Source organism: Onychostoma macrolepis, chromosome 19 (genome assembly GCF_012432095.1).
Source record: "Onychostoma macrolepis isolate SWU-2019 chromosome 19, ASM1243209v1, whole genome shotgun sequence".
NCBI classification, from domain to species: Eukaryota; Metazoa; Chordata; class Actinopteri; order Cypriniformes; family Cyprinidae; genus Onychostoma; species Onychostoma macrolepis.
This window is the reverse complement of record NC_081173.1, coordinates 22,166,954-22,191,686: the sequence shown is the minus strand read 5'-3', so window position 1 is coordinate 22,191,686 and position 24,733 is coordinate 22,166,954. Positions and strand designations below refer to the sequence as shown.

Below are 24,733 nucleotides of genomic sequence, written 5' to 3'. Positions count from 1 at the left end.
TCTAACCAAATCTAATAATTGGTCAGTAACCGAGTTTATGTCAGGGTTCCTACACTGTTTGACCAAATAATTTTCATAATTTATTCAAACATTTGTGAAGAGCTAAATAAGTTTATTATTAATGTTGTTGTTGTCTTGTCAGTTTATTAATTGATTTACCTGCTCTGGACATCACACTTTTGAAATTCCCTGATATTTCCATGATGATATTAAACCAAAATGTTGATGTGTTAAAACAAAATTGATCAGACGTATTGAAGGACAAACTGCTTTTAATTTACACCAAGCAGTATCAAACAAACCAAGGACACACATTAAACTAACAAACTGTATAGGAAAAACCGCATGCACCACATTGCTTATTGTTTTCATAACTAAGACAATAGTATCAAATTATAAAAAATAAAAAAATACAAAAAACCCACAAACATAAAATCATTGCTCACAAATACACAGACACAAATGAGACACACAAATACTGCATAGGAAAACTTGACACAAAGACTCGTTCAGAAGAAATCTCACTCACTAATCTGACATGCTGCATTTAAAAACACAAATAAACATAATAAAAAAACAAAAAATGGTACTGATACAAGCAGTGGTCTGTTGGAATATTTGATGCATTAAATTGTGATGTTAGGCCTACATATTATTACAGGAATTACAACCCTCAGGCAAATGTTACATAACAGAAGACACAGTAAAATTCTTGCAAGGCAGGTATAGTATACAAAATATATCATGACAACAATATATAATATTAATTTGTGCGATATTCACATTACAAGTTCTATAGCAAGAGTGTAAGAGGGTAAAATGTTGTAATGTCTGGATAATGGAAGACTTCTCAAACTAAACAGTGATTTTAAATCTACAAGGAAGACCAGTATCTTTTGAAAATGACTACTTTAACTTAATATAGTTTCTTGAGACTCTGAAAGTAAAGGCAACAATTAGTGTCCAGAATAATTCAAGCAGCATTTCATAAAGCTCAACACTGCATGAGACCATTCAAGTACATTTAAAGTGCTCTTCACATGAAATCTCAGTTGATTCAACTCGATGAGGAAAGTCAATAAGTTGTAAAACTGTTAACTGCTTTACGTGTCAAACATGATTTATAACAGCTGTATATATCTGTCATAAATGAATACCATTGTTGTTCAGAGATGACCATAATGAAGATGTCAACTAGATATTAAACTCACACTCTTTTAATATTTCAACTACTATTCAGCGATACAGAGAAAAAGGCAACTGGTTCAATCTTACTATGGTATCAATAAAGGGAATAAGGTTTGGCCTCTGGTACACTGTAAAAAGGTATAAGTTGACTTAACTTAAAAAAATTGAGGAAACTTGATAATTCACTTAATTTATTTTTAAAAATTATTATTTACTTAATAATTTTAAGGCAAAGGGTTTCCTCACTTTTTTTTAAGTTAAGTCAACTTATACCTTTTTACAGTGTTAAGTCTAATTCAGGACAAAACATGTATTGGTCTAGAATAGATCATGTTTTTGATCAAAAGTCCTCGGCCCAAAAGTCCTCCCTTATAATTTGGTTTGCTTGTTTTTCTTGAAGTACATTAAACCATGACCCCATTTACACCTGGGGCCTGTACCATGAAGCCGGTTTAGCTGGCTATAGCCAGGTAAGTTTCAGTTTAGTTTGCACCAATCCTGGGTTTTAGGTACCATGAAAGTGACTTGGCTTTTAGTGGTGTTGATCACCATAGTAACTTACGCTCCACAGCTAACCTGCTTTGTTTTGTAGGTTATGTTCTGGTTTAGAGATCTCAAACTGACATTTGACCAATGAGCTTCAAGCAAAGTGACACATCTCTTACGAAATAAAGCAGGTTCTCTTACTCCAAAGTAAGGGAAGCTACACAGTTAAACATTTTTAAAGATAAAATTGTCTGATTTTTAGAGATAATCATTTTTTATAATTATTTTATATTACTTATATAATTATTATACCCTTAATCCATTACACAAACTAGCTTAGTTTAATAGTAATTATTAAGCTTTTATTTTAAATTAATATAAATAATATGCAAGTTTTAGAATCAATAGCTTTAAACATGACTACATATGAGCTTATTATATTATCAACTCTATAAACTAACTTTACAACTTTTACTTGCACTTATATGGCAAGATGTTAAGTTTCCCTCTTTCATCGTTTCATCTTGTAAATGTGTTTAAATTCTTCGTATTGTTCAATCTTTTAAACTTTGGTCGTGAATTGCACTGACTCTCTCAAGAGAAGTGAATCACAGTTTCAAGGCATGTCACTGGCTGTTCATTACTGATGTCACACTTTTATGTGCACATGCTCCATTAACTCAGGATCAAGCCTGAGTTGACAGAGAAAGCTGATGATCAGCTTCATGGTACCAACAAAGCCCGATTGGACTGGTTTGATTTTGTCAACTCAGAACTAATCCTGTAACCCTGAGTTTGTTCAGCAACCATCATGGTAGAGGCCCCAGGTTTTAAGATCCATCTCGGCTGATTTAATCACGTTGTCAGTACTAAATGGGGTTCAAAATGTTTCATGATCGGTTCACACAAACCACATTCAGAGGTAGTCAGAAATACATGTGACCGTGTTGCATTTGTAGTGTAATGTAAAAAGACTGCCTACTCAGTGTATTTCTAAATAATCTGCATTTTTAAATTATTATTTATTTTAAATTTGAACATTTTTAACTGACAAAGTGATGATTGTCAGAGACCCTCCTTTGAACTCCTATTACAAGCTGCTAAAATGTATCTGAGCTAGATGTTAGTACCGAGTAATAAACGGGGCTTTAATATTTTCAAATGAAATATTTAAACACTACCATTCAAAAACTTTGGCGTTGGTAATATGTTTTAATCTCTCTAATCGTTCAGCATCCATTACTCCAGCCTTCAGTGTCACATGATCCTTCAGAAATCATTCTAATATGCTGATTTGCTGCTCATTAAACATCAGTATTGAAAACAGTTGTGTACTATTTTTGTAGAACAAAATAGCATTTATTTAAAATAGATTTTTTTGTAACTATCACTTTTGATCAATCTAATGCATCCTTGCTGAATGAAAGTATTCATTTCTTTAAAAGAAAAAACCTGCCCAAACTTTTGAACAGTAGTGTATAAAGCATGTATATATCCCACTGAAATAAATCTGAAAGAAAAAAAATATATATTAGTTTAAGGAAAACTTAATGTTGTAGGAACATCCTTCAAGACTGCTGACCCTCCTGTCAACAGCACTTCAGGTAGAAGCATCACACTCATTCTATCAGAGGTAGAACTCTATGAACACACTTGCATATTAGCATAGAAAACGACAATGATCTCATGACCCCATCCTTCTTTCAGATGTCGTCATCCACCGTAACTGGATACGCAGCTGGTGATTGGGCAATTGCATGCACTGAGGTTCAAGGCCTTTGGATAGGGAAAGAAATCGTGTGGATTGCGGACTGTTCCTCCCCCTGTTGACAGTAAAAGTACTGAAGGTTGAATGAGCGCTGCCGCCTCGTTACAGGGAGATGCTTGTGGTTTGTGACTCCCTCTGCCGGTGAGATTTATGAACTGCTACTAAGACGTCTGCGTAAGAGAGAGGCAGGTTTTGTGCCGGTGTCCTCCTGATCGCTCTCACAGTCTCTCTGATTAGGGGAAAAAAAAAAAAAGGGAAAGTAAAGAAGCATTGCATTATTTTTAACAATTAAGCACATTTACCCTGTACCTCTCATTACAGTAATGAGAAAGAATCTTATTCATACCAGTTCTTGTTGCTCCGGACCGCGGGCCTTACACAGTAACTGCAGTCGACAAAACCGATTACAAGCCGAAACCATGTTAAAGGACATCTGTTTGGTGAGAAAAACAACTCGTTTTTAGTTAATAGTTAAGAAATATTACAGCCTATCTGTACAAAATATTCATCACAATCCAGACAGAAAAAGAGCAACAAAAAGGCATCATGACAGAGTTAAATAATGACTCAGTGTTTCTACTGAACAGCAGGTGTCTCTCTTTACTTATAGGTCTCAAATGGGGTTAGTTTAGAGAAATGAGTCATTTGAGTCAGCTAAGGTAGTGTTAGCAACCTGTTCAGACTCTTAAAGGAACAGTTTAGTTGCTTTTTTTTGTTAAGAGTCCTGTGTCACAACTTGGAAACATGAAAAAAATCTATGTTAAAATTCTTGCAAAGGAATAAACAACAGATTTTTGGGTGAACTATCCCTTTAAGAGACAGTGAGACCACAGCGAATAAAAAGAGCACGCATCATGACATTATATAAAAGCAGCTGCCAATTAAATGTAAAAAGGCACTGAATGCAGAAATGAGAGGCTGATATGACAAAAAATAGCAAAACTAGATGTTCATTAATACTACAGGAGGGACAGACAATGACTGAGGGAGACAAAAAACATGAAAGACAAAGCATGCAGTGAGGTAGTGACAGAAAAAGTTGGTCTGTGGGTAACGAGTTTGCACACTCCAGCCAATAGCAGGTTTCTCTGACCATGTAAAAAAAAAAAAAAACACAACACAGCAGTGACACGAATACCAACCTTCCATTTCCTCCTTGCGTTGAATTTCTTAAAGTTCTTCATGTTGATGGAGGAGCGGTTCCTCTTGGCTATTTGAGTTCTATTGAGAGGCTAAAAGAGAAATAGATGCAGAAAACAGTTAATGATCAAGGTAAAATGAAAAATAATTACATCATAAAATGTAATATGAGGAAACGGGCGAGTTCACGCATCTCACCTTAATCCAGGGGTGAATGAGACACACTTCTGCTGTCATTCTTTCACTAAATACAAATGCACAAAAGTAGTATAAAAATATTTAACCCTTATAAATTATTCATTAGGCAAAAGTTAGATTAGACAGTTAAAGATTAAATTAAAACAGCAGCTTGAATCTGAAATACAGTTTATATTATTCCCTCAAAGCAGGGAATCTTTCAATCTTTGATAAAACTATATTTTAAAATGTACAAACAAAATCATGAATAAATATTCAGTAAAAAAAAAATATACCGTATTGTCCCGAATATAAGACGATGTTTTTTTCTTGGAAATACATCTGAAAAAACGCGGTCGTCTTATATTCGGGGTCTAGACTTTGACATGTCAGTAATACACCCACAACAATAGGTGGCGCCAAAAACGCATAAAACGAGTGAGCCATGAAATATGTAATGTAATGTGTGCTGTAAAGTCGTGACTGTCATGTTAGCCTGACGGGACCAAACTTCCTCTGTAAGTGATTTTAAAACATAAGACTATACCCATATTTGAAGACTACAATAAGATTTCACTTCTACTGATAATAAAATTTTGGTTGGCTACTATGAGATGGATAGCCTATATGTTATATAATTCAGATGGGCTACCTGTTATTTCAATGGTATATCAAAAAGTGTATATTTTTCAATGTCATTGTTGGTACATTTTACCAGTATTTACCATACTTTCAAAACAAAAATTAAAATAGGAAAAATATGCAATTTGAAAATAATTTAAGAAAAAAATGTGTTTTACAGAGAGAAAAACAAACAAACACAAAAACAAGATTTGGTTTTCAAAAAGCCTTTTTCCAAAAGGTACATCTGGAAAAAGGGGGGTCGTCTTATGATCAGGGTCGTCTTATATTCGGGACAATACGGTATATATATATCTTTTTAAATGATTTGGGAAACTTTCCCCTACTCAAAACCACTTTATAATCCCAATTATTCTAATATAATTAATCTGATTATTGTTACCTCTGGTCTTTAACTAGTAGTTTCTGGATGAAATCTTTAGCCATGTTGCTAGTTTGGCTGAAGTGGTGAGGCTCAAACTCATAGTTCATTGCCACGATGTTCCTCAGCGTCTCTTCGTCTGTTTCACCTTGGAACGGTGACAGGCCGCTCAAACTGATGGCATAAATTTACATGAATAAGAAAGTCTTTACTTTCATAGCTTCCATAGTTTCCATAAAAATACAAGAGTTTCTACAGGTATTTTTCCTGCAATCTCTCTTTACAGTAATCTAGGATACTAAAAAATATGTTAACCTTTAAAAAAATATGCACACCACCATTAAGATCAACTGCTTTATCCCTGTGTGAAGATAAAGGCTATTACTGGTCTGTCTGTTGGTTATCTACTCCATATCTGGTGTACTTCATTTCTGACATGACTGATCTCATCCCACAGGACCTGACCTATAAACTTGAAAAAGCACATTGCTTGTCTAACAGGGAGGCTTTATTTCAGAAGTAATTTATGTCCCAGTTAAAATCGGAAAATATTTGGAGCAGCACTTTGGGTTGCAGACTGATTCTTAAAGGATTTGACTGTCAGGGGTGCTATCATATGATTAATAACAATGGAAGATTACTTACAGAATGTAGGTAATGACACCAATGCTCCTGAAAAAAAAAAATCACAAGAACATGATTAATCATCATTAACTGAATCTTAAAACTGGTATATAGAAAAAAAAAATTGTAAACTATTTTAGACTATTTTAAATACAATATTTTATAAAAAAAATACATATATATTATTTCAAAATATAATTCGTAGGGTTTACCTTTTGATACAGAAATTTATTTATTTAACATATGATTTTATCCTAAGTGACTCACTTAAATTTTCACATTTTTATCAGTGTTCTCTGGAAATCGAACCCATGATCTCTGCTTTGTTTGTGCCATGCTGTACCAGCTGGGCTTCAGGAATGAATGAGATGTAAACCCAACACGTGTTATGCTAACATTATGCTAACCAGACATGAGTTGCTGTCATTGGCGCAGCAGATGATGGCTACTGCTTTTTGTCAAAAGCCAAAATAGTTTGCCTTCTGACAACGTTTCGCGCTTGACATCCATATTCAGTTGCATATTATGAAGTAAAAATACATATACACGCTGAGACAGATGCACACAGTTTAATGAGCACCTGGAGATGTCGGAGAAAGACAAATCAAGTCTGAACATGCCTGTAAACTCCCTTATGAATTCTAACACTATATTTCCATGTATGTATGAGTGTTTGTGTTGCTAATTTAACTCGGTAAGCCTTACCACATATCTGCTGCTGTACCGAGAGGCTCGTAGTTGATAATCTCAGGGGCTGAAAAAGATAGAGAGAAACAAAGTCAAGTAAAAGTAAAAATGTTCAACTCTTCTGTTGGCTCTCCTAAATTCTTCAGCATTTTTTCAGTAGCAACAGTGCACTGAACTCATTTTATTGCATTAATCAATGTTTCAGAAAGATTTGGCCGGACAGAAGCAGACATATTTGAGAAGTCAAACTGATAAAATGACACCATTAAGTGCATTCTTTGAGACCAGCAGCACATGTTCAAGTCCTCACATGAACCACAGTAGATTGTGCTCTGTTCCCCGTTGAGTTTCATATGAACAAAGCTTCAGTTTAATTTGATACAAACCCAGCAGGGGATGATTTAAAGTAGCTGACTAGCAAACAAACTAGGCATGAAGGCATCTCCTGTTAATCTCCAATCATTTATATGACTGAAATCCACACAAAGAAATAGTTTAACCAAACAAAAAAAAAAAATGCTTTCATAACTAATTCACCCTCATGACTTTTGAACACAAAATGTTTGGAACAATATGAGGGTGAGTAAATGAGGACATTTTATTTTTTGGGCTAACTATCCCTTTAAAGTGGACAAACCCGTTCGTATATCAAATGAAAATTTGTTTTAAATTACAAAGTGGTGGCAATAGTTTAATTATTGAGGATTTTGGCAGCTAAAAAGGTTCATCCAAAAGTAGGGCTGACTCAGAAACTGGAGTGTTACTGAAATCACAATTCAGCCAATCACCAGACATGCTTAGAAAAACACTTAAGCTCTAGTTGTTCACAAAGGACGTCCTTATGATAAGTAAAGTGCTAGTCACTTTAAACAAGAGGGTCTGCTTAATATCAAGTAGCGTACTACTTCTGCCTAGTCTCACGGAGAAATAATACTTGGTTTGTCCAATACCAATATTCAATATTCACATTTACATTTATTCAGCAACATACAACTATATTTATAGGAAATAATTTATATCTTAATCTTTTTTATATCTTAATAATTTATGGAAAATATTTATATCTCGTAACAGCTAGTAAAATGATTTCATATTGATATAATTATCATTTACTATCATATTATTAATTAATTTATTAAATGTATTTATTCTTATTTACTGAATACATTATTTACAATTTAGTATTTAATAGTGCTGGGCAACGATTAATCGCGATTAATCGCATCCAAAATAAAAGTTTTTGTGTACATAATATATGTGTGTGTACTGTGTATTTTTATTATGTACAGTATATATAAATACACACACATGCGTGTATATGTTTAAGAAAAATATGTTTATATATTAAATATATTTATATATAATATAAATTATATGAATATAAATATATACATGTAAATACATGTAAATATTTTCAAAATATATACTGTATGAGTGTGTCTCTCTCTATATATATATATATATATATATATATATATATATATATACACATAATAAATATACACAGTACACACACATATATTATATAAACAAAAACTTATATTTTGGATGCGATTAATCGCTGCCTAGCACTAGTATTTAATATTCATATTATGCATATTTTTTTAAAATGTAGATAAAGACTATTTACATCTCACAACAACTATTTATTATTATTTTAAAATTATATTCTTTTATTTATTTAATATATTGTTATAATTTATAATTCATTATTTATATTATGCATACTTTTACTGTTCAAATGATTCGACTATTTATTATTGTGTCCAAAATCTATTGTGTCCTATTGGTATTGGTTGTAAAAAATAATATTGGTCTCTAATCTAGTGAGTTTCAGGCCACACAGACAAAATATGTGAGCATCTGCATTCTGTCAAGGTCAGTATTTAAAAGAACACTGATAAGTGTAGCTGGATAGTGTGTGTGTGTCACATTTCACTATGTTTCCTTTAGTTTAAAGGAATTGATGAGCTGTTAAATGACTCAAGGACATTTCTGCAGTACATCAGCAGTGACATTACATGTGTGATCTCACAATAGTTATTTCTGTTCCTGTCCACTCAATTTTCAGCTGAACTTATGCAGCTCTGCCATTTCATGTGAAGTTAGTCTCCATGGAGACAGCTAGAAATAAAAATTGTGCATATTGCCAAAGGCAGGAACATAATGCATACAGAGACAGAAGCAGGTGTAGAGTCAAACACACACACGAGCAGATGCATTCTGTACACAGGTATGTAAATGCAGGCACTATTATTATCAGCAAAGACTATAGAATACCCAAGACGTGTCACTCGTATATTTTTGAATGGGGAAAAATGCAACGCTCAATATAGCCGCTCAAACGCAGGAAGCCCCACCCTCTGAATGAAAGAGCCAATCACTAATCGGTAAAGTCAGCGCGTCACTGCAGCTGCCGTTAGAAGTCCCGGTTTCTATAGAAACAGTCAGCGAGCTGAGACGTGCGCTGAGGACTGCGCATGCGCACTGGCTGATCTAGCCTGAAAAATAAGCTTTTTATAACGCTATTTGAGCAAAAGAAACAACATTTATGATACAATTGTTGACAGATTTCTTTGGCGATTTCAAATATGAAATTTAATTGTAAGCTTAGTGAACAGTTTTGGAGAATTTGATGTTTCACCATTCAAAGAGATAGGAGCTGCACTTGGATGCCCGAGAGACGTTTCAAAGATGGCCACCGAGTGACATGACTTGTCTTAAAGAGACTTTGTTATCAGTCAGTAAATATAAAAGCACACATTCAACTGTTGACAAATTTATTGTTAGCTGCTTAAATAATATAAAAACCAATTTAACAGAACAGAAATTTGAAGGTAACTCTATCGCCCCCTTAAGTACAGGGGTTTGTTACCACCATGTATGAACGTTAAAAGGGATAGTTCACCCAAAAATGAAAATTCTGTCATTAATTACTCACCCTCACGTCGTTCCAAAACCATAAGACCTTTGTTCATCTTTGGAACACAAACTAAGATATTTTTGATGAAATCAGAGAGCTTTCTGACCCTGCACAGACAGCAATGGAACTGACACGTTCAAGGCCCAGAAAAGTAGTATGAACGTCAATAAAATAGTCGCATCACGCAGGGGCTGGCGTTCTTATGAAGAAACCGATGCGCTGCACCTTGTTTACAAGCAGAGGAAGACGTGTACTGTTGTGAACGCGCATCAAAGACGGAAGAGAAGAAATTGTTGCATAAAGTTTATATTTTTGTTTTCTTTGTGCACAAAAAAAGTGGACATGGTCACATGGACTATTTTAATGTTTAATGTTCTTACTGCTTTTCTGGGCCTTGAACATAATAGTTCCGTTGCTTTCTGTGTAGGATCAGAAAGCTCTCGGATTTCATCAAAAATATCTTAATTTGTGTTCCAAAGATGAACAAAGGTCTTACGGGGTTGGAAGGAAAAGAGGGTGAATAATTAATGACAGAGTTTTCATTTACGGATGAACTATCCCTTTAAGTACACAATACGGTCAATAAGATTTTATATTTTTAAAGAAATTATTACTTTTACTTAGCAAGGATGCATTCAATTGATCAAAGTGACAGTAAAGACTTTCATTCATTCACAAATCTATTTGAAATCTATCAAAATGATTTCTGAATGATCATGTGACACTGAAGACTGAAGTAATGGCTGCTGAAAATTCAGCTTTGCCATCACAGGAATAAATTACATTTTAAAATATATTTAAATAGAAAATGGTTACTATAAATTAGAATACTATTTCACAATGATACAGTTACTGTATTTTGGAACAATTAAATGTAGCCTTGGTGGAGCATACAAACATTTTATCTTCTTAAATTCTGACCTCAATAGTAGAGTATATCTCATGCTTGTGGTATTGGACAAGTATTCAGGTCTGCATTTGCATATTTGCGTAGGTTTATGGCCTTTAAATGAAAACATTCACTTTAACTCAAAACCACACAGACTGAACCACTCACCAATATACTGAGGGGTTCCACCTAAACTCTTATACTCTTCTCCTTGAATGAAGTGATGAGCCATGCCGAAATCAATGATCTTGATGTCTGGACTGGGAGCGTGTTTGTCCGACAACATGATATTTTCCGGCTGAAGAACAAGAAGGAAGATAAGAACATGCCTTCTGCCTTATACACAACACAAGTTTATTTATTTTTATTGTAAATTATGTGTTTAGTGTACATGTTTTAACCTGTGTTGAAATTCATCTAACAAGGTATTTTTCTACACAGGTTTTTAGGTCAGTAAAATGCTGGTAAGGTTTCTTTCAGAAGCTCAGTAAGGTTTGATGACACAGATGTAAATAAATATTACAGATATTTAAATATATAATAAATGTAGTGGATTTAAGCGATTTTCACAATGTGAACACAATCGAAATATTTGTCTGAATAAATATTGTTGTGTTCGAAGTGTCAAATTCATTTTGGTCAGAGGTGACAGCTTGGACGAGAAAGGTACACAGTCTACTTCCTCATTACCATTTTGAAATCTTTATAGGAAGTGACATGTTTGCTACAGAGAGTTAAAATTAACTTTCGAAGGTCATTTGAAACCGTGCATGTGGTTAATTGTTTCGGTTTTCTGACTTACTTAGGTGGAGGCTAGCATAAAAATGGGCTTCCTGCCTACCTTCAGGTCAAAATGGGAAACGTTTTTTTGGTGCATGTAGCTGACACCTTCCAGAATCTGCTTCATGAACTCAATAGCTTCTGTCTCTGTGAGGTTTTCTTTCTCAGCGATGAAATCAAAGAGCTCGCCACCCTTTATGCTATATACAAAAAAGATAAGATCGACAAGAAAGAAGAATAAACCATAGATCAAAGAACAATGAAAAACTCTTATTCTCCTGTAACGTTTTTTTTTTTTTTCAATTAAATGTAGTATTTAAATTGTAAAGTGCAACTGTAATTAAACTGAATTAATGCTGTAAATAAATTGAATTTTTAATTTAAAAAAAAATGCAATGTGAACTTGGGAGTAAAATATGTTAAATTGTCATGAAAAAAAATTATAATTTAAAAAGAGGTCATGCAAAATATATTTTGTATTTTTTACTTTTTATTTTTAGGTGAAATACGATGGATATCACATACGATTTCTTTGTGATATTAAGCATTTTTTAACTTTCTGTTATTTTAGAAATTATAGAAATTATTTCTGTTATTATAGAATCATCTTTTTCTTTTTGAACACGCCTTCATTCAGGCGTGTTTACACCATATTTTTTTATGTATTTAAAAAACAAACAAACACATACTCACAGCTCAACAATTAGGACCACCTCTGCCCTGCTCTCAAAAACATCTCTGAGAGCCATGATGTTTTGATGCTGAAGGCTCTGTAGGATCTCCACCTCCTTCTCCACACTCTTCCTCTCCAGACCCAGCCTGCTTCCTGCACCTTTCTTCAGCTTCAGGAACTTCCCTGCCCACAGAACACCAGTGGCCCGTTCCCGCACTTCACGCACCTGCCCGAAGTGACCACTAGGATGGCAATAGACAGAATGAATGGAGATATATGTTAAGATAAGAACTAAGTAGTTATTCAACTGTGTTCCTAAAAAGGGTCAAAACAGATAATCATATATACAGTACAATGAATGTATTGTGAACCTAAAAAATATTTAGTATATATGGCACTGTAAATTATTTTAATTTTCACTTTTTTATTTGTTAATTTATTTTAGATTCTTTATTTTATTTATTATTTTTTATTTATAGTTTTTATGTAGTTTTATTTTAATGTAATAATTAAGCAATAGAACCACATTAAAAAACAAAAAAGAACCTTAATTAATTTGTTTTGTGTTTTAACATTTTCAAAATGGATATTTTGGAAATGTTGCCATGTTAATACCAAAATATTCTTTGAAGTGCCTTTAAAATACTATTTAAATGCCAATGTATATGAAAATGATCATATTGTTTATATATTATATTATTTTTAAGATTCATATTTTGGTATACACAACCATTCAAATTCTGGGGTCGGTAAGGGTTTTAATGTTTTTGAAAATAACTCTCTTATGCTAACTTAATCCGAGCAAAAATACAGTAAAAACAATGCATAATATTACAATAAAAAAATAAAAAAATCAATTTAAATATATATTTTTTATAAAATGTAATTTATTCCTATGATGGCAAAGCTGAATTTTCAGCATCATTACTCTAGTTTTTAGTGTGACATGATCCTTCAGAAATCATTCTAATATGCTGATTTTCTCAATAAACCTTTCATTATGATATGCTTTTTCCAAGATTCTTTACTGAATAGAAAGCTCAAAAGAACAGTATTTATTTTATTTTTATTTTTTTGTAACAACGTAAACGTTTTTGCTGTTTTACTGTCTATTTAATGGATCCATGCTGAATTAAAGTATACATGTCTTAAAAAAAGAACAACAATAATCTCAATGATCCAAACTTTTGGACAATTGTATATACCATGATACTGTCATCTGACATCTTTTTTTTTCAGTAAAGAGAATAAAACAGACAATAAACAGCAGTGCATCTCTTTACCTTCCCAAAACATTTCCAATCTCATAAAGGTCTTCAACATTATCCAGCTTGAAGACAGCCATGCTGTTGTCTCTCTCCGTCTCTTCAGTGTCCTCTGTCTGTCAATGTCCAAAGGAAAGCTATGGGCTACTGTATATTGCACATACTGGGGTTAGCATTAGGTCCACACCTATAAAACATAGAATGGTAGTAAGTGGCCAATTTCTCCAAACAAAAGGAAATCATTTCTTTCAGAATTTAACTAAACTTGCATAATCATTTACATAAAAAAAAAGCATTTCATGACTTTACAGGCTGCTCTGACAGCACAACTATACTAGCTGGGAACAGAAAAGGAGAGATATCTGGAAATCATTTACGAGTCCCCAAAGGGTAAACATCTGGAATCCAAACCCTTCTGATACGCCAGAACTACATACATGAGAAAGAATGTAGCACTAAATTCTCTAGCAATTCAAACAGATGTAAACAAGACAGTCCTTTTAACTTCAGCCAAGTGTGGACAAACCATTAGGTCACAATGTGCAATGAGCATGAACATAGTGTGGAAAACTGCCCAGACCTCAGTTACCCTGCCATGATTATATTAATGCATTCTTAAATAATGAACCCATTCCCCAAGCCGAGTTGTGTAATTAGTTTTCAATGGCTTACACAGTTTGTCACTGTGGGAGGAAGAAATGAGAAAATGAATGAGGAAGAGTTGGGAGGAGAAAGATTATTTATGGAGTGACAAGACAAACAAGGTCTTGTTTTGGCATATCTATTTGTCTGCCTGTCCCCCCATATAATCTATCATTTATCCATTTCAGAGTTGAAAATGTGAGATATAAATCTAAATGGTGTGATACAGGAGGAGGATTATTTCACATTGCATTGCAATCAATGTAAATAAAGTAAATGTGCTGTGAATGTGGAAAATATGGAATGTGAGAGCAACTGCAAATGGCAGTTTATCTGATTTGAATACAAGCTGGACAAATCTGTTGCGTCTGCAGGTGGAAAACACTAATTCAAAACCAAAAAAAAAAAGAAAAAGATGTAGACTCTCTCTCATAGACTAAGCATCGCTATTATTATTTCTTATATTTTAATAAACAAACTCTAGATCTGATGTAGCAAATTTCACACTTGACACCCACCCTGATCAAACTAGCAACAACCCTAGAAATGCCCTAGAAACATTGCCTGAACATCCTAACAACCATACAACAAAGCACTGGCAACAACAATCAAGAACACCCTAACAATGCCCTAGCAACCACACAGAACACCCTGGCAACCACCTAGCAATGTCTTAGCAACAACCCAAAATGCCCTAGCAACAAACCAAAATATCCTTGCAACCATATAGCAATGCCCTGACAACCCTAGCAACTAGGGCTGTGCGATTTGGGGAAAATATCTAATTGCGATTTTTTTAACAGATATTGCGATTGCGATTTGATTTGCGATTTTAATTTTGCAAAGTCAAGCTTCAGCTCAATATTGTCAAAAGTGTGCAGCACAGTATGGGTATTGTTCTCTGCTGAAAAAAACAATACAAACCATTGGGCAGTATTGCAATAGGAATTACTGTTGTTCTATTGGTTCCCATCTGCCAGATTACATCCCACCAATAGAATGCATCAAATGCCAGTAGACACCATTATGTTAAAACCAATACTATTCCCATTATAACCCTTAAATCCATTACATTTTCTATTGTGTTTTGGGAGGGGTTCTATTGTTTTTTCAGCAGGGAAGACTATAATGGTATTACTACTTTTACAGAATTTACTTAGGCTAATTACTGAATTTCACCAGAAAGATTTGTTTATTTTGTGTAAATAAAGAACTACATTAGCCTACTTTAGTCAATTATTCAAGTATTACATAGGAAGGCTGATTTATTCATTTTTAAGTATTTGGGATTTTAAGAACAAGTGGAAAATGTGCTGAATGTTTCATTTCATCCAAGTGAAATTAGCAAAGCAGTTAGACTGAATTTACATTTGTTTCAAACGCAGAGCCAGGCCAAGTTGACACAGGTTGCGCACGTGCGTCAAGCCTCGTCCATACTGCCAGATGCGCTCGTATAGAGACTTGCAGTGCGGAGTCGGACGCGAGACCGCGAGAGTAAACGAGCATTACGAAACAGGCTGCGTGTGTGCGGCAAGTGTAAACTGCTCGTCCGTGAGACCCGGGATATGCGCCGCGTGGGGCAGAGAGGAGCGAGTATGAGAAGCATTCAGAGACGCAGGCTGTGTGTGCGGTCTTCTGAATTGGGAATAGCCAACATGCACTGTAAACTTATTTCAAATTAGAATCTGTTGGGGAGATAAAATGTGTAAGATAACGTTCATGTACTAATAAAAACAAATAAGAAAATGTATATTTAATTCTCCAGTACTAAAAGCAGAACCGATAAGTGAACTCTTTTGCGTTGTGGCACAGCTCTTGCAAATAACCTTTTTTATTCGGTGTCTGTCATTTCGAAGCCGAAATAATCTCATATTACATAAAATTTTCTTTAGTATTACTTTTTTAGTATGTTTTTTTTTTGCCACTCAAGGCTGGCAGTCATGCATTTGCGTTTGATCTGGAACAGAGAACATCGCGTCCACATCGCAGGCTTTGCGATTAGTAAATCGCAACATCTCAAATCGCGATTGCGGTTCGATTTCGATTAATCGCACAGCCCTACTAGCAACCATCCAGACTATCCTAATGACCATATAGAAAATGCACCAGCAATGCCCAAGCAACCACCTGGAATGCCCTAGCAACCATCCCTAATACACTAACAACCATATTGCAATGCCCCTACAACAAGCATAAAAAAACTCAACAATACCATAGCAACAACCCAGAACACCCTAGCAACCATTTAGAGGACCCTAGCCATGACAAATTAATCCCCTGGCAATAAATAAAAACATCCTAGCAACCAAATAGTAATGTTCTTACAACAACAAATGCACAGAGCACTCTAGCTACAATATATCCCTAGCAACCACAAAACACCCTAGCAACCACATAGTAATGCCCAAGCAACAAATCAAAACACCCCAGCAACCACCTAGCAATGCCCAAACAACTAGAACACCCTAGCAACCACCCAGCAATGCCTAAGCATCCACACAGAACACATTCTAACAACCATATAGCAATGCCCTAGCAACCACTCGGCAATGCCTAAGCAACCACACAGAACACATTCTAACAAATACCTAGCAATGCCCTAGCAACCCGAACACCCTAGCAGCCACACCCAACCAAATAGAACACCCTAGCAACCACACAGCAATGCCTAAGCAACCACACAGAACACATTCGAACAACCACCCAACAATGCCCTAGCAACCAGAACACCCTAGCAACCACTCAGAAATGCCTAAGCAACCACACAGAACATTCTAGCAACCACCCAGCAATGCCCTAGCAAACACAGAGAGCACTGTAGAAACCATATAGAAATGCCCTATAGCATACAGCAATGGCAACAACCAAGAACACCCTATCAATACCCTAGTAAGCAGCTGTCTAACACTGTGGCTGTTGGTTTTACACAGAAACAAACCAAACACATTTTCTTTAGAAAAAGTACTTTAAGTATTTCAAGTGTTTTTAATCATAGTCTAACAGTGTCTGGAACAGTCAGTCAGCCAATCAGAGCTCAGTGCTTAGAAGCCGAAAGAGAAAAAAAAAACAATCAAGGGACTCAGGGAGTATCTTTTGAAAAAAGTTATTTTACATAACACAGATACAATCAAACATTTGTATCTAGAAGACGCACGCCACACACACATGCAATCACAACACACATCTCGTGCTCCAGAATCCATCTGCTTTGCTCTGTGATGATAAAGACAACAGCACATATTTCTGTGTGCCAAACTGAAGTTGACAGAGCACACTGAACATTCAAAGTGTTTAGAGCGCAAGTCGGTTGCGTTGTTTAAAGTGCGCATCAATTGCATGTGTTTAGAGGGAACGGAGCAGAGATGGAAAGCCTGCATCGATCAACAGTGCTTTTCCAAAATATCACCCCACCCATCTCACTTCAGCTTCCTACAGTAACATACCAGGGGAAAAGCCACAGAGCAGAACAATAGCCTTCATTGCAAAACAAAAAACCTCCCCTTTTGCTTCATTGGAGCAACACTCACTCAGCTGTGTCAAATTACACATATCCAGTAAAACTATGCTCAACAATTAAGTTTCAGCTTGGGTTTGTGTCATTTTTTGCATCATCACTGCATTCTGCAATATTTTAGCTTAAAAAGTACATAGACTATATTTTCCATCACCTTATGTTAGCTACTTTATTTTGTAAACTCAGCTGAGTCAAATGTGTGACTGCGCCTGCGGGTTTAAGCGAGCAAGTTCTGAAATTTGAGCATGAGCTTGCTTTCATTCCCTTCTGTACAAGATCAAAGAAAGAACTTGAAGAGCAATTCCAAAACCTGATACCTTGCTGCTGAATCTAGGATCAGATCTCCAGCCATAAAACACCCAAAATGATGATCACATCCTTGATTAATATCAAAGTCTCAGAGCTACAGATTCAAAACAACATAAATGAGGAAAACAACGAGGGAGATAAATGGTAATAAAATCATGGGGAAAGAATGTCTAAGAATGGACAAGACCAATATATATCATATATGTATAGGCCTATATACCACAGCAAACACAAATAACCCACTATTTAAACTCAGCTTCACTTTAACACACACAAAATGTATAATATATAATATGTAATGACATACAGTATTCCTATACCTTGCTTTCCTAACACTGTAAAATGGTAATGTGCAAAATTTCTACTTGATCTAACTTTTAATCCCAATATAACCTGAAGGCTGAGTGAGTAGTGTTAAAATACAGCTTTGACTTGAATAAAAGCAGTTAATCGGATGTTATCATATAAATCACATGTTAGGTTACCTGACAACTTGTTTTACAATGTGCGGTAAAACCTACACATGCAATCAGTAACGCCTGTTTTCCAATGCAGCTTTCAGCTAAATCTATGCGCTCTAAATCAGATATGGACAAAGAAACTTGCATTTCATGTTTTTTTGAAAAACCCTAAATCCAGAAGAAAGATCGGGTCTAATTGGTTACCCTCAGGGCCTGGGAGGTTTGCTTGCCAGAACCCTGGTAGGCTACTTAGATCTATAGCTGCTAATCATCTGGATATCACTAACTAGTTATGCAACAATCTGTGTTTCTTGGTTATTTCATTAATAAAGTCTGTGGCTGTCAATTGCCAGTTTTGAAACTCGCACAAGGTTTTTTAGACAGCAGCAGTCTTGAGAAATTTTAAAAGCAAATGTGAATAAAAGTGAACGTTTAAACCGCCAGTTTTTGCTTTTGTTCCGTTTTGCTTTGGTCTGACAATAACAGAAAATGAAACGAAATCGCATAATTTAATAAATACAGTAGGCTATAACCAAATCGAACGTCTCCTGTCGACTCTGTGCAGAACACGAGCGAAACCTGCGTGTGGAAACTTGTTCTTGTCTCATTCTCGCGCGTCGTGTCTGTTTAATATTCCACTGCGAGTGTTTCTGAGCCCCGCACATAGTAAGCCCTGAAGTGTCACGATCACGATGCAACGATTAAATTAGTGTACATTTCCTTGTATTGGTAACTTCTATCATGCACTGCGACATATGTCCACATTTTATTTTCTCTTATCCCCCTGATTTCATATAGGCTAGAAGAGCCTACTCCATGTCAAATCCCCTGTAACCTGAAGAATCGGTTGAATTATGGGACGTACCTGGCATAGATCCGTCATGAAGCCGCGTCGTGTTTGTTTGACGGACGGTATTTCCTCCGGAGCTCCGCTCGTTGCGGACACGCTAGTACTGAAATGAGGAAACGCTCATATTGACCGTCAGTGCAGTGCCCGCATGTGGCAAGCCACTTTAACACTACTCCTCTACACTAACTCTTTTTTTTTTTTTTACTAACTTCTAACTTTACTAACTAATTGAATTTCTAGTAAGCAATCAATCCTACTAATCCTACTAAAACAACTAGCTACTTATATAGCCTAATATAATCATTTTAGGCTATATGTGGAACTCCGATAACAACTAATCACATGTATGTCATCAGGATGTATTTATTGTAGTTTCACTAGTAGTATCTAAACATTAGGTAGTAGTTATTTTAGTTTAGTTTAATTGTTTTAGTTTAATTGTGATGATTTTGGCTCACATTTAACAAAAACCCACCAATTCACTATATCAACAAATTAGAATACTTCATAAGACCAATAAAAAAAAACATTTTTAGTGAATTGTTGGCCTTCTGGAAAGTATAATTTACTGTATATGTACTCAATACTTGGTAAGGGCTCCTTTTGCTTTAATTACTGCCTCAATTCGGCGTGGCATGGAGGTGATCAGTTTGTGGTACTGCTGAGGTGGTATGGAAGCCCAGGTTTCTTTGACAGTGGCCTTCAGCTCATCTGCATTTTTTGGTCTCTTGTTTCTCATTTTCCTCTTGACATACAGTAGGTTCAGGTCTGGTGAGTTTGCTGGCCAGTCAAGCACACCAACACCATGGTCATTTAACCAACTTTTGGTGCTTTTGGCAGTGTGGGCAGGTGCCAAATCCTGCTGGAAAATGAAATCAGCATCTTTAAAAAGCTGCTCAGCAGAAGGAAGCATGAAGTGCTCCAAAATTTCTTGGTAAACGGGTGCAGTGACTTTGGTTTTCAAAAAACACAATGGACCAACACCAGCAGATGACATTGCACCCCAAATCATCACAGACTGTGGAAACTTAACACTGGACTTCAAGCAACTTGGCTATGAGCTTCTCCACCCTTCCTCCAGACTCTAGGACCTTGGTTTCATCTGAAAAGAGGACTTTGGACCACTGGGCAACAGTCCAGTTCTTCTTCTCCTTAGCCCAGGTAAGACGGCTCTGATGTTGTCTGTGGTTTAGGAGTGGCTTAACAAGAGGAATATAACAACTGTAACTTGACACATCTGTGTGTGGTGGCTCTTGATGCCTTGACCCCAACCTCAGTTCATTCCTTGTGAAGTTCACCCAAATTCTTGAATGGATTTTGCTTGACAATCCTCATAATGCTGAGGTTCTCTCGGTTGGTTGTGCATCTTTTTCTTCCACACTTTTTCCTTCCTCTCAACTTTCTGTTAACATGCTTGGATACAGCACTCTGTGAACAGCCAGCTTCTTTGGCAATGAATGTTTGTGGCTTACCCTCCTTGTGAAGGTTGTCAGTCAGTATGTTTACATGGACATCAATACTCCAATTTTAATACGCTTAAGACAATACTCTGATTAAGAGTCTACCATGTAAACAGAGATTTTTGACGACCTTAATCCAGCTAAAGTCATAATCGAAGTAAACACAAATCGAATTAAGACATGTGGAGTATTCCTATTTTAGTCGCATTATTGAAATGCAGTACAGACATGTAAACACCTTAATCACAATATTACCATCGTGTAGGACTTTTCGCCGCATTTTGCGACAGGATACACACACGGCAGCGGTCAACCGTTGGACGGCAAATAAAAGAGCTTCAACACTGCCGTCATCTGTATACATGTACAAATAATTAACTGCACTTGAAGCATTCATAAAATTAAAAATGAAACACCCAAAACTGTATATGGCATCATCACGAAGACGAACTATATGTTTATACGTGAATTTCTGGAGGAGACGTCGGATAGCATTGCGTGGTGACGTAATGACGCATGCCATTAATCGATCTATGTACTATAACATGTAAAACAGGAACATGAAAGGATTATTCTAAAAGTAACTCATGTAAACACCTTAATCATAATATTGTCTTATTCAGAATAAGGTCTTCTGAACAACTGTCAGATCAGCAGTATTCCCCATGATTGTGTAGCCTAGTGAACCAAACTGAGATACCATTTTGAAGGCTCAGGAAACCTTTGCAGGTGTTTTGAGTTGATTAGCTGATTGGCATGTCACCATATTCTAATTTGATGAGATAGTGAATTGGTGGGTTTTTGTTAAATGTGAGTCAAAATCATCACAATTAAAAGAACCAAAGACTTAAACTATTTTAGTCTGTGTGCATTGAATTTATTTAATACACGAGTTTCACAATTTGAGTTGAATTACTGAAATAAATGAACTTTTCCACAACATTCTAATTTATTGAGATGTACCTGTATGATACGCACGTGTTTGGTGTGCATATAATACGCAGCTTAGCTTTCGCATGCACATGATGCTAAATTTGTTCTTACGAAGCCACTCCTTCGTTGCCCGGGCGGTGTGTTTGTGATCATTGTCATGCTGAAAGACCCAGCCACGTTTCATCTTCAATGCCCTTGCTGATGGAAGGAGGTTTTCACTCAAAATCTCACGATACATGGCCCCATTCATTCTTTCGTTGACACGGATCAGCCGTCCTGGTCCCTTTGCAGAAAACAGCCCCAAAGCATGATGTTTCCACCCCCATGCTTCACAGTAGGTATGGTGTTCTTTGGATGCAACTCAGCATTCTTTCTCCTCCAAACACGAAGTTGAGTTTTTACCAAAAAGTTCTATTTTGGTTTCATCTGACCATATGACATTCTCCCAATCCTCTTCTGGATCATCCAAATGCTCTCTAGCAAACTTCAGACGGGCCGGACATGTACTGGCTTAAGCAGGGGGACACGTCTGGCACTGCAGGATTTGAGGCCTTTGTTACTTTGGTCCCAGCTCTCTGCAGGTCATTCACTAGGTCCCCCCTTGTGGTTCTGGGATTTTTGCTCACAGTTCTTGTGATCATTTTAACCCCACGGGGTGAGATCTTGCGTGGAGCCCCAGATCGAGGGAGATTATCAGTGGTCTTGTATGTCTTCCATTTTCTAATAATTGCTCCCACAGTTGATTTCTTCACACCAAGCTGCTTACCTATTGCAGATTCAGTCTTCCCAGCCTGGTGCAGGTCTACAATTTTGTTTCTGGTGTCCTTTGACAGCTCTTTGGTCTTGGCCATTGTGGAGTTTGGAGTTGGACTGTTTGAGGTTGTGGACAGGTGTCTTTTATACTGATAACGAGTTCAAACAGATGCCATTAATACAGGTAACGAGTGGAGGACAGAGAAGCCTCTTAAAGAAGAAGTTACAGGTCTGTGAGAGCCAGAAATCTTGCTTGTTTGTAGGTGACCAAATACTTATTTTACCGAGGAATTTACCAATTAATTCTTTAAAAATCCTACAATGTGATTTTCTGGATTTTTTCCCCCTCATTTTGTCTCTCATAGTTGAGGTATACCTATGATGAAAATTACAGGCCTCTCTCATCTTTTTAAGTGGGAGAACTTGCACAATTGGTGGCTGACTAAATACTTTTTTGCCCCACTGTACATGCCAAAGTAAATTTTTGCGTATCAATACCACAAGTTTTCATTTTTATTTGGCGTACTATTTATACGCACTTTCATGAGATCTGTTTGGAACCACAGACACTAATGGAATTTGCAAACAAATAGTATAGCATTTACTAGTAAAACTGGAATAGTTACTTATCACCTCTAAAATAGTGACTAGCAGAGGAATAAGGATCAGCTTCTAACAAATAGATAGGCTACAAGTGAAACTGGAATTGTGAATCAGTTTTTTACAATAAAAACTATTTACTCCCAGAAAAATAAATAAATAAATAAATCATTTACAAACAAGTAGTACATAGTACATAATAGTCAAGTCAAGTCAAGTCACCATTATTTATCTGGGTAATTAAAAATATGTTCGTACTAACATACACCAGTGAGTTTTAAGAACTAAATGTAAAAACTGCTTGCCGCAACACACCTCATGAAAAACGGGGGTGGATGTATTATAGGTAACTCTCTCTCTGCAGCTCCATAAACATATGGAATTCACGGTAGAGAGATTGAGGTTAAATTGATCAATTTCTGCAACACAAAAAGACTTATTTGTGAATTTATGCAAGAGTAACAAGTCGGACAATTATTAGAGAATTAGTTAAGGTGATTGTAATATTGCAGGCAAGAATGAAAGTGGACTCAGCTCAGATCTAATGGCTGGACAGCTGTTCTTATTTAACCAACGCATTTTTGAAACATAAGTTTTGAATCAGATTGTAAGGATGTAATAATGTGCATGAAACTCACGTTGAATAAAACCGTTATATATAATTTGGTATGCATGAGTTTTGCATGACTATTGTTAGTGGCTATTGTCGAGTGCAACGAATGACAGGTAATTTTCATTCCTGTCTCATTCCGAATTTCATTCTCACTGTTAATGTACTTGCGCCATCTAGTGGATGTGTCCTGTAAGTGTCAGCTAGTCAATATTTGGAAAGAGTATAAAACAAAATTAAATTAAATTAGAACAATGGACACAAAAGTAAAAATGTTGTTAAATAAGAATTACTTTGAGAATTATTTTGAACTGAAGATATATAATAAAAAATTAATAACCTTAAAAAAATAAATAAATATAGGCCTAAGTGAAAAACAGAAAAAAGAAAGAAAAAAGACAAAGAAGAAATCTCATCATGTATACCAAAACACTGTAAAGGAATGTGGCTTTTCCGTCAAACTTAAAGAACAGCTTGTGGGAATTGGGCAGAGTATTCTGCTTACTGTCTGTACGCTTCTTTTGTCATCTCTTTCTTTTTTCCTCACCTTCATTGTGGTTGTTCTTTCTCATCCTGTGTGGTGAGCAAGTCACGTGACGCAACTGCCTCTTCTCTCTCTCTCTCTCTCTCTGTCTCTCTGTCTCTCTGTCTCTCACCCTAACAACACATTCACGGGGCTCAAACATAAACAAAGATTAAAAAAAAGACATGCACATATACAGAATAAACAGACACAAATTTACATGTTCACAATTTGTGTTGAAGAGGGAAACATTCTACAGACAGTTTTAAACAACATGAGTTTTGTTTTATAGACAGGCATTCAAAAACCTTATTAAAAAATCCACAGAAACCCAATAAAACTGCAGTAACATGACATTATGATTAAAAATTAAATCAGTTTAAGATGACCTCCACTTTTACATATCAATTTTGCAAGCTATGTTAATACATATCTTTTCAAAGCTTTTGTTTTAAAGAATGTCATAATTATGTAC

The 24,733-nt window shown here is 35.7% G+C and overlaps 1 protein-coding gene across 1 annotated transcript; it reads right to left on the bottom strand.

The window, feature by feature from the left end:
* Window positions 1–254: 254 nt before the first annotated feature.
* On the bottom strand, window positions 255–24,653 carry si:dkey-240h12.4 (death-associated protein kinase 2). The gene is made up of 12 exons (XM_058752670.1): window positions 24,283–24,653; window positions 13,622–13,790; window positions 12,359–12,580; window positions 11,727–11,865; window positions 11,054–11,183; window positions 7,092–7,140; window positions 6,408–6,434; window positions 5,784–5,936; window positions 4,781–4,826; window positions 4,585–4,674; window positions 3,789–3,875; window positions 255–3,671 (listed from the first exon to the last, which is right to left on the bottom strand). The coding sequence occupies exons 2-12, from the start codon at window positions 13,681–13,683 to the stop codon at window positions 3,591–3,593; spliced, it is 1,086 nt and encodes a 361-aa protein (XP_058608653.1). The 5' UTR covers window positions 13,684–13,790; window positions 24,283–24,653; the 3' UTR covers window positions 255–3,590.
* Between the last annotated feature and the right edge of the window lie 80 nt (window positions 24,654–24,733).

Coding starts and splice junctions, on each gene's coding strand:
- si:dkey-240h12.4 (XM_058752670.1), bottom strand. CDS start 13,683: ATGGCTGTCTTCAAGCTGGATAATGTTGAAGACCTTTATGAGATTGGA. Junction 11,866..12,358: donor GTGGTCCTAATTGTTGAGCT/GTGAGTATGTGT, acceptor TTTTGTATATAG/CATAAAGGGTGGCGAGCTCT. Junction 3,876..4,584: donor ACGCAAGGAGGAAATGGAAG/GTTGGTATTCGT, acceptor CTCACCAAACAG/ATGTCCTTTAACATGGTTTC.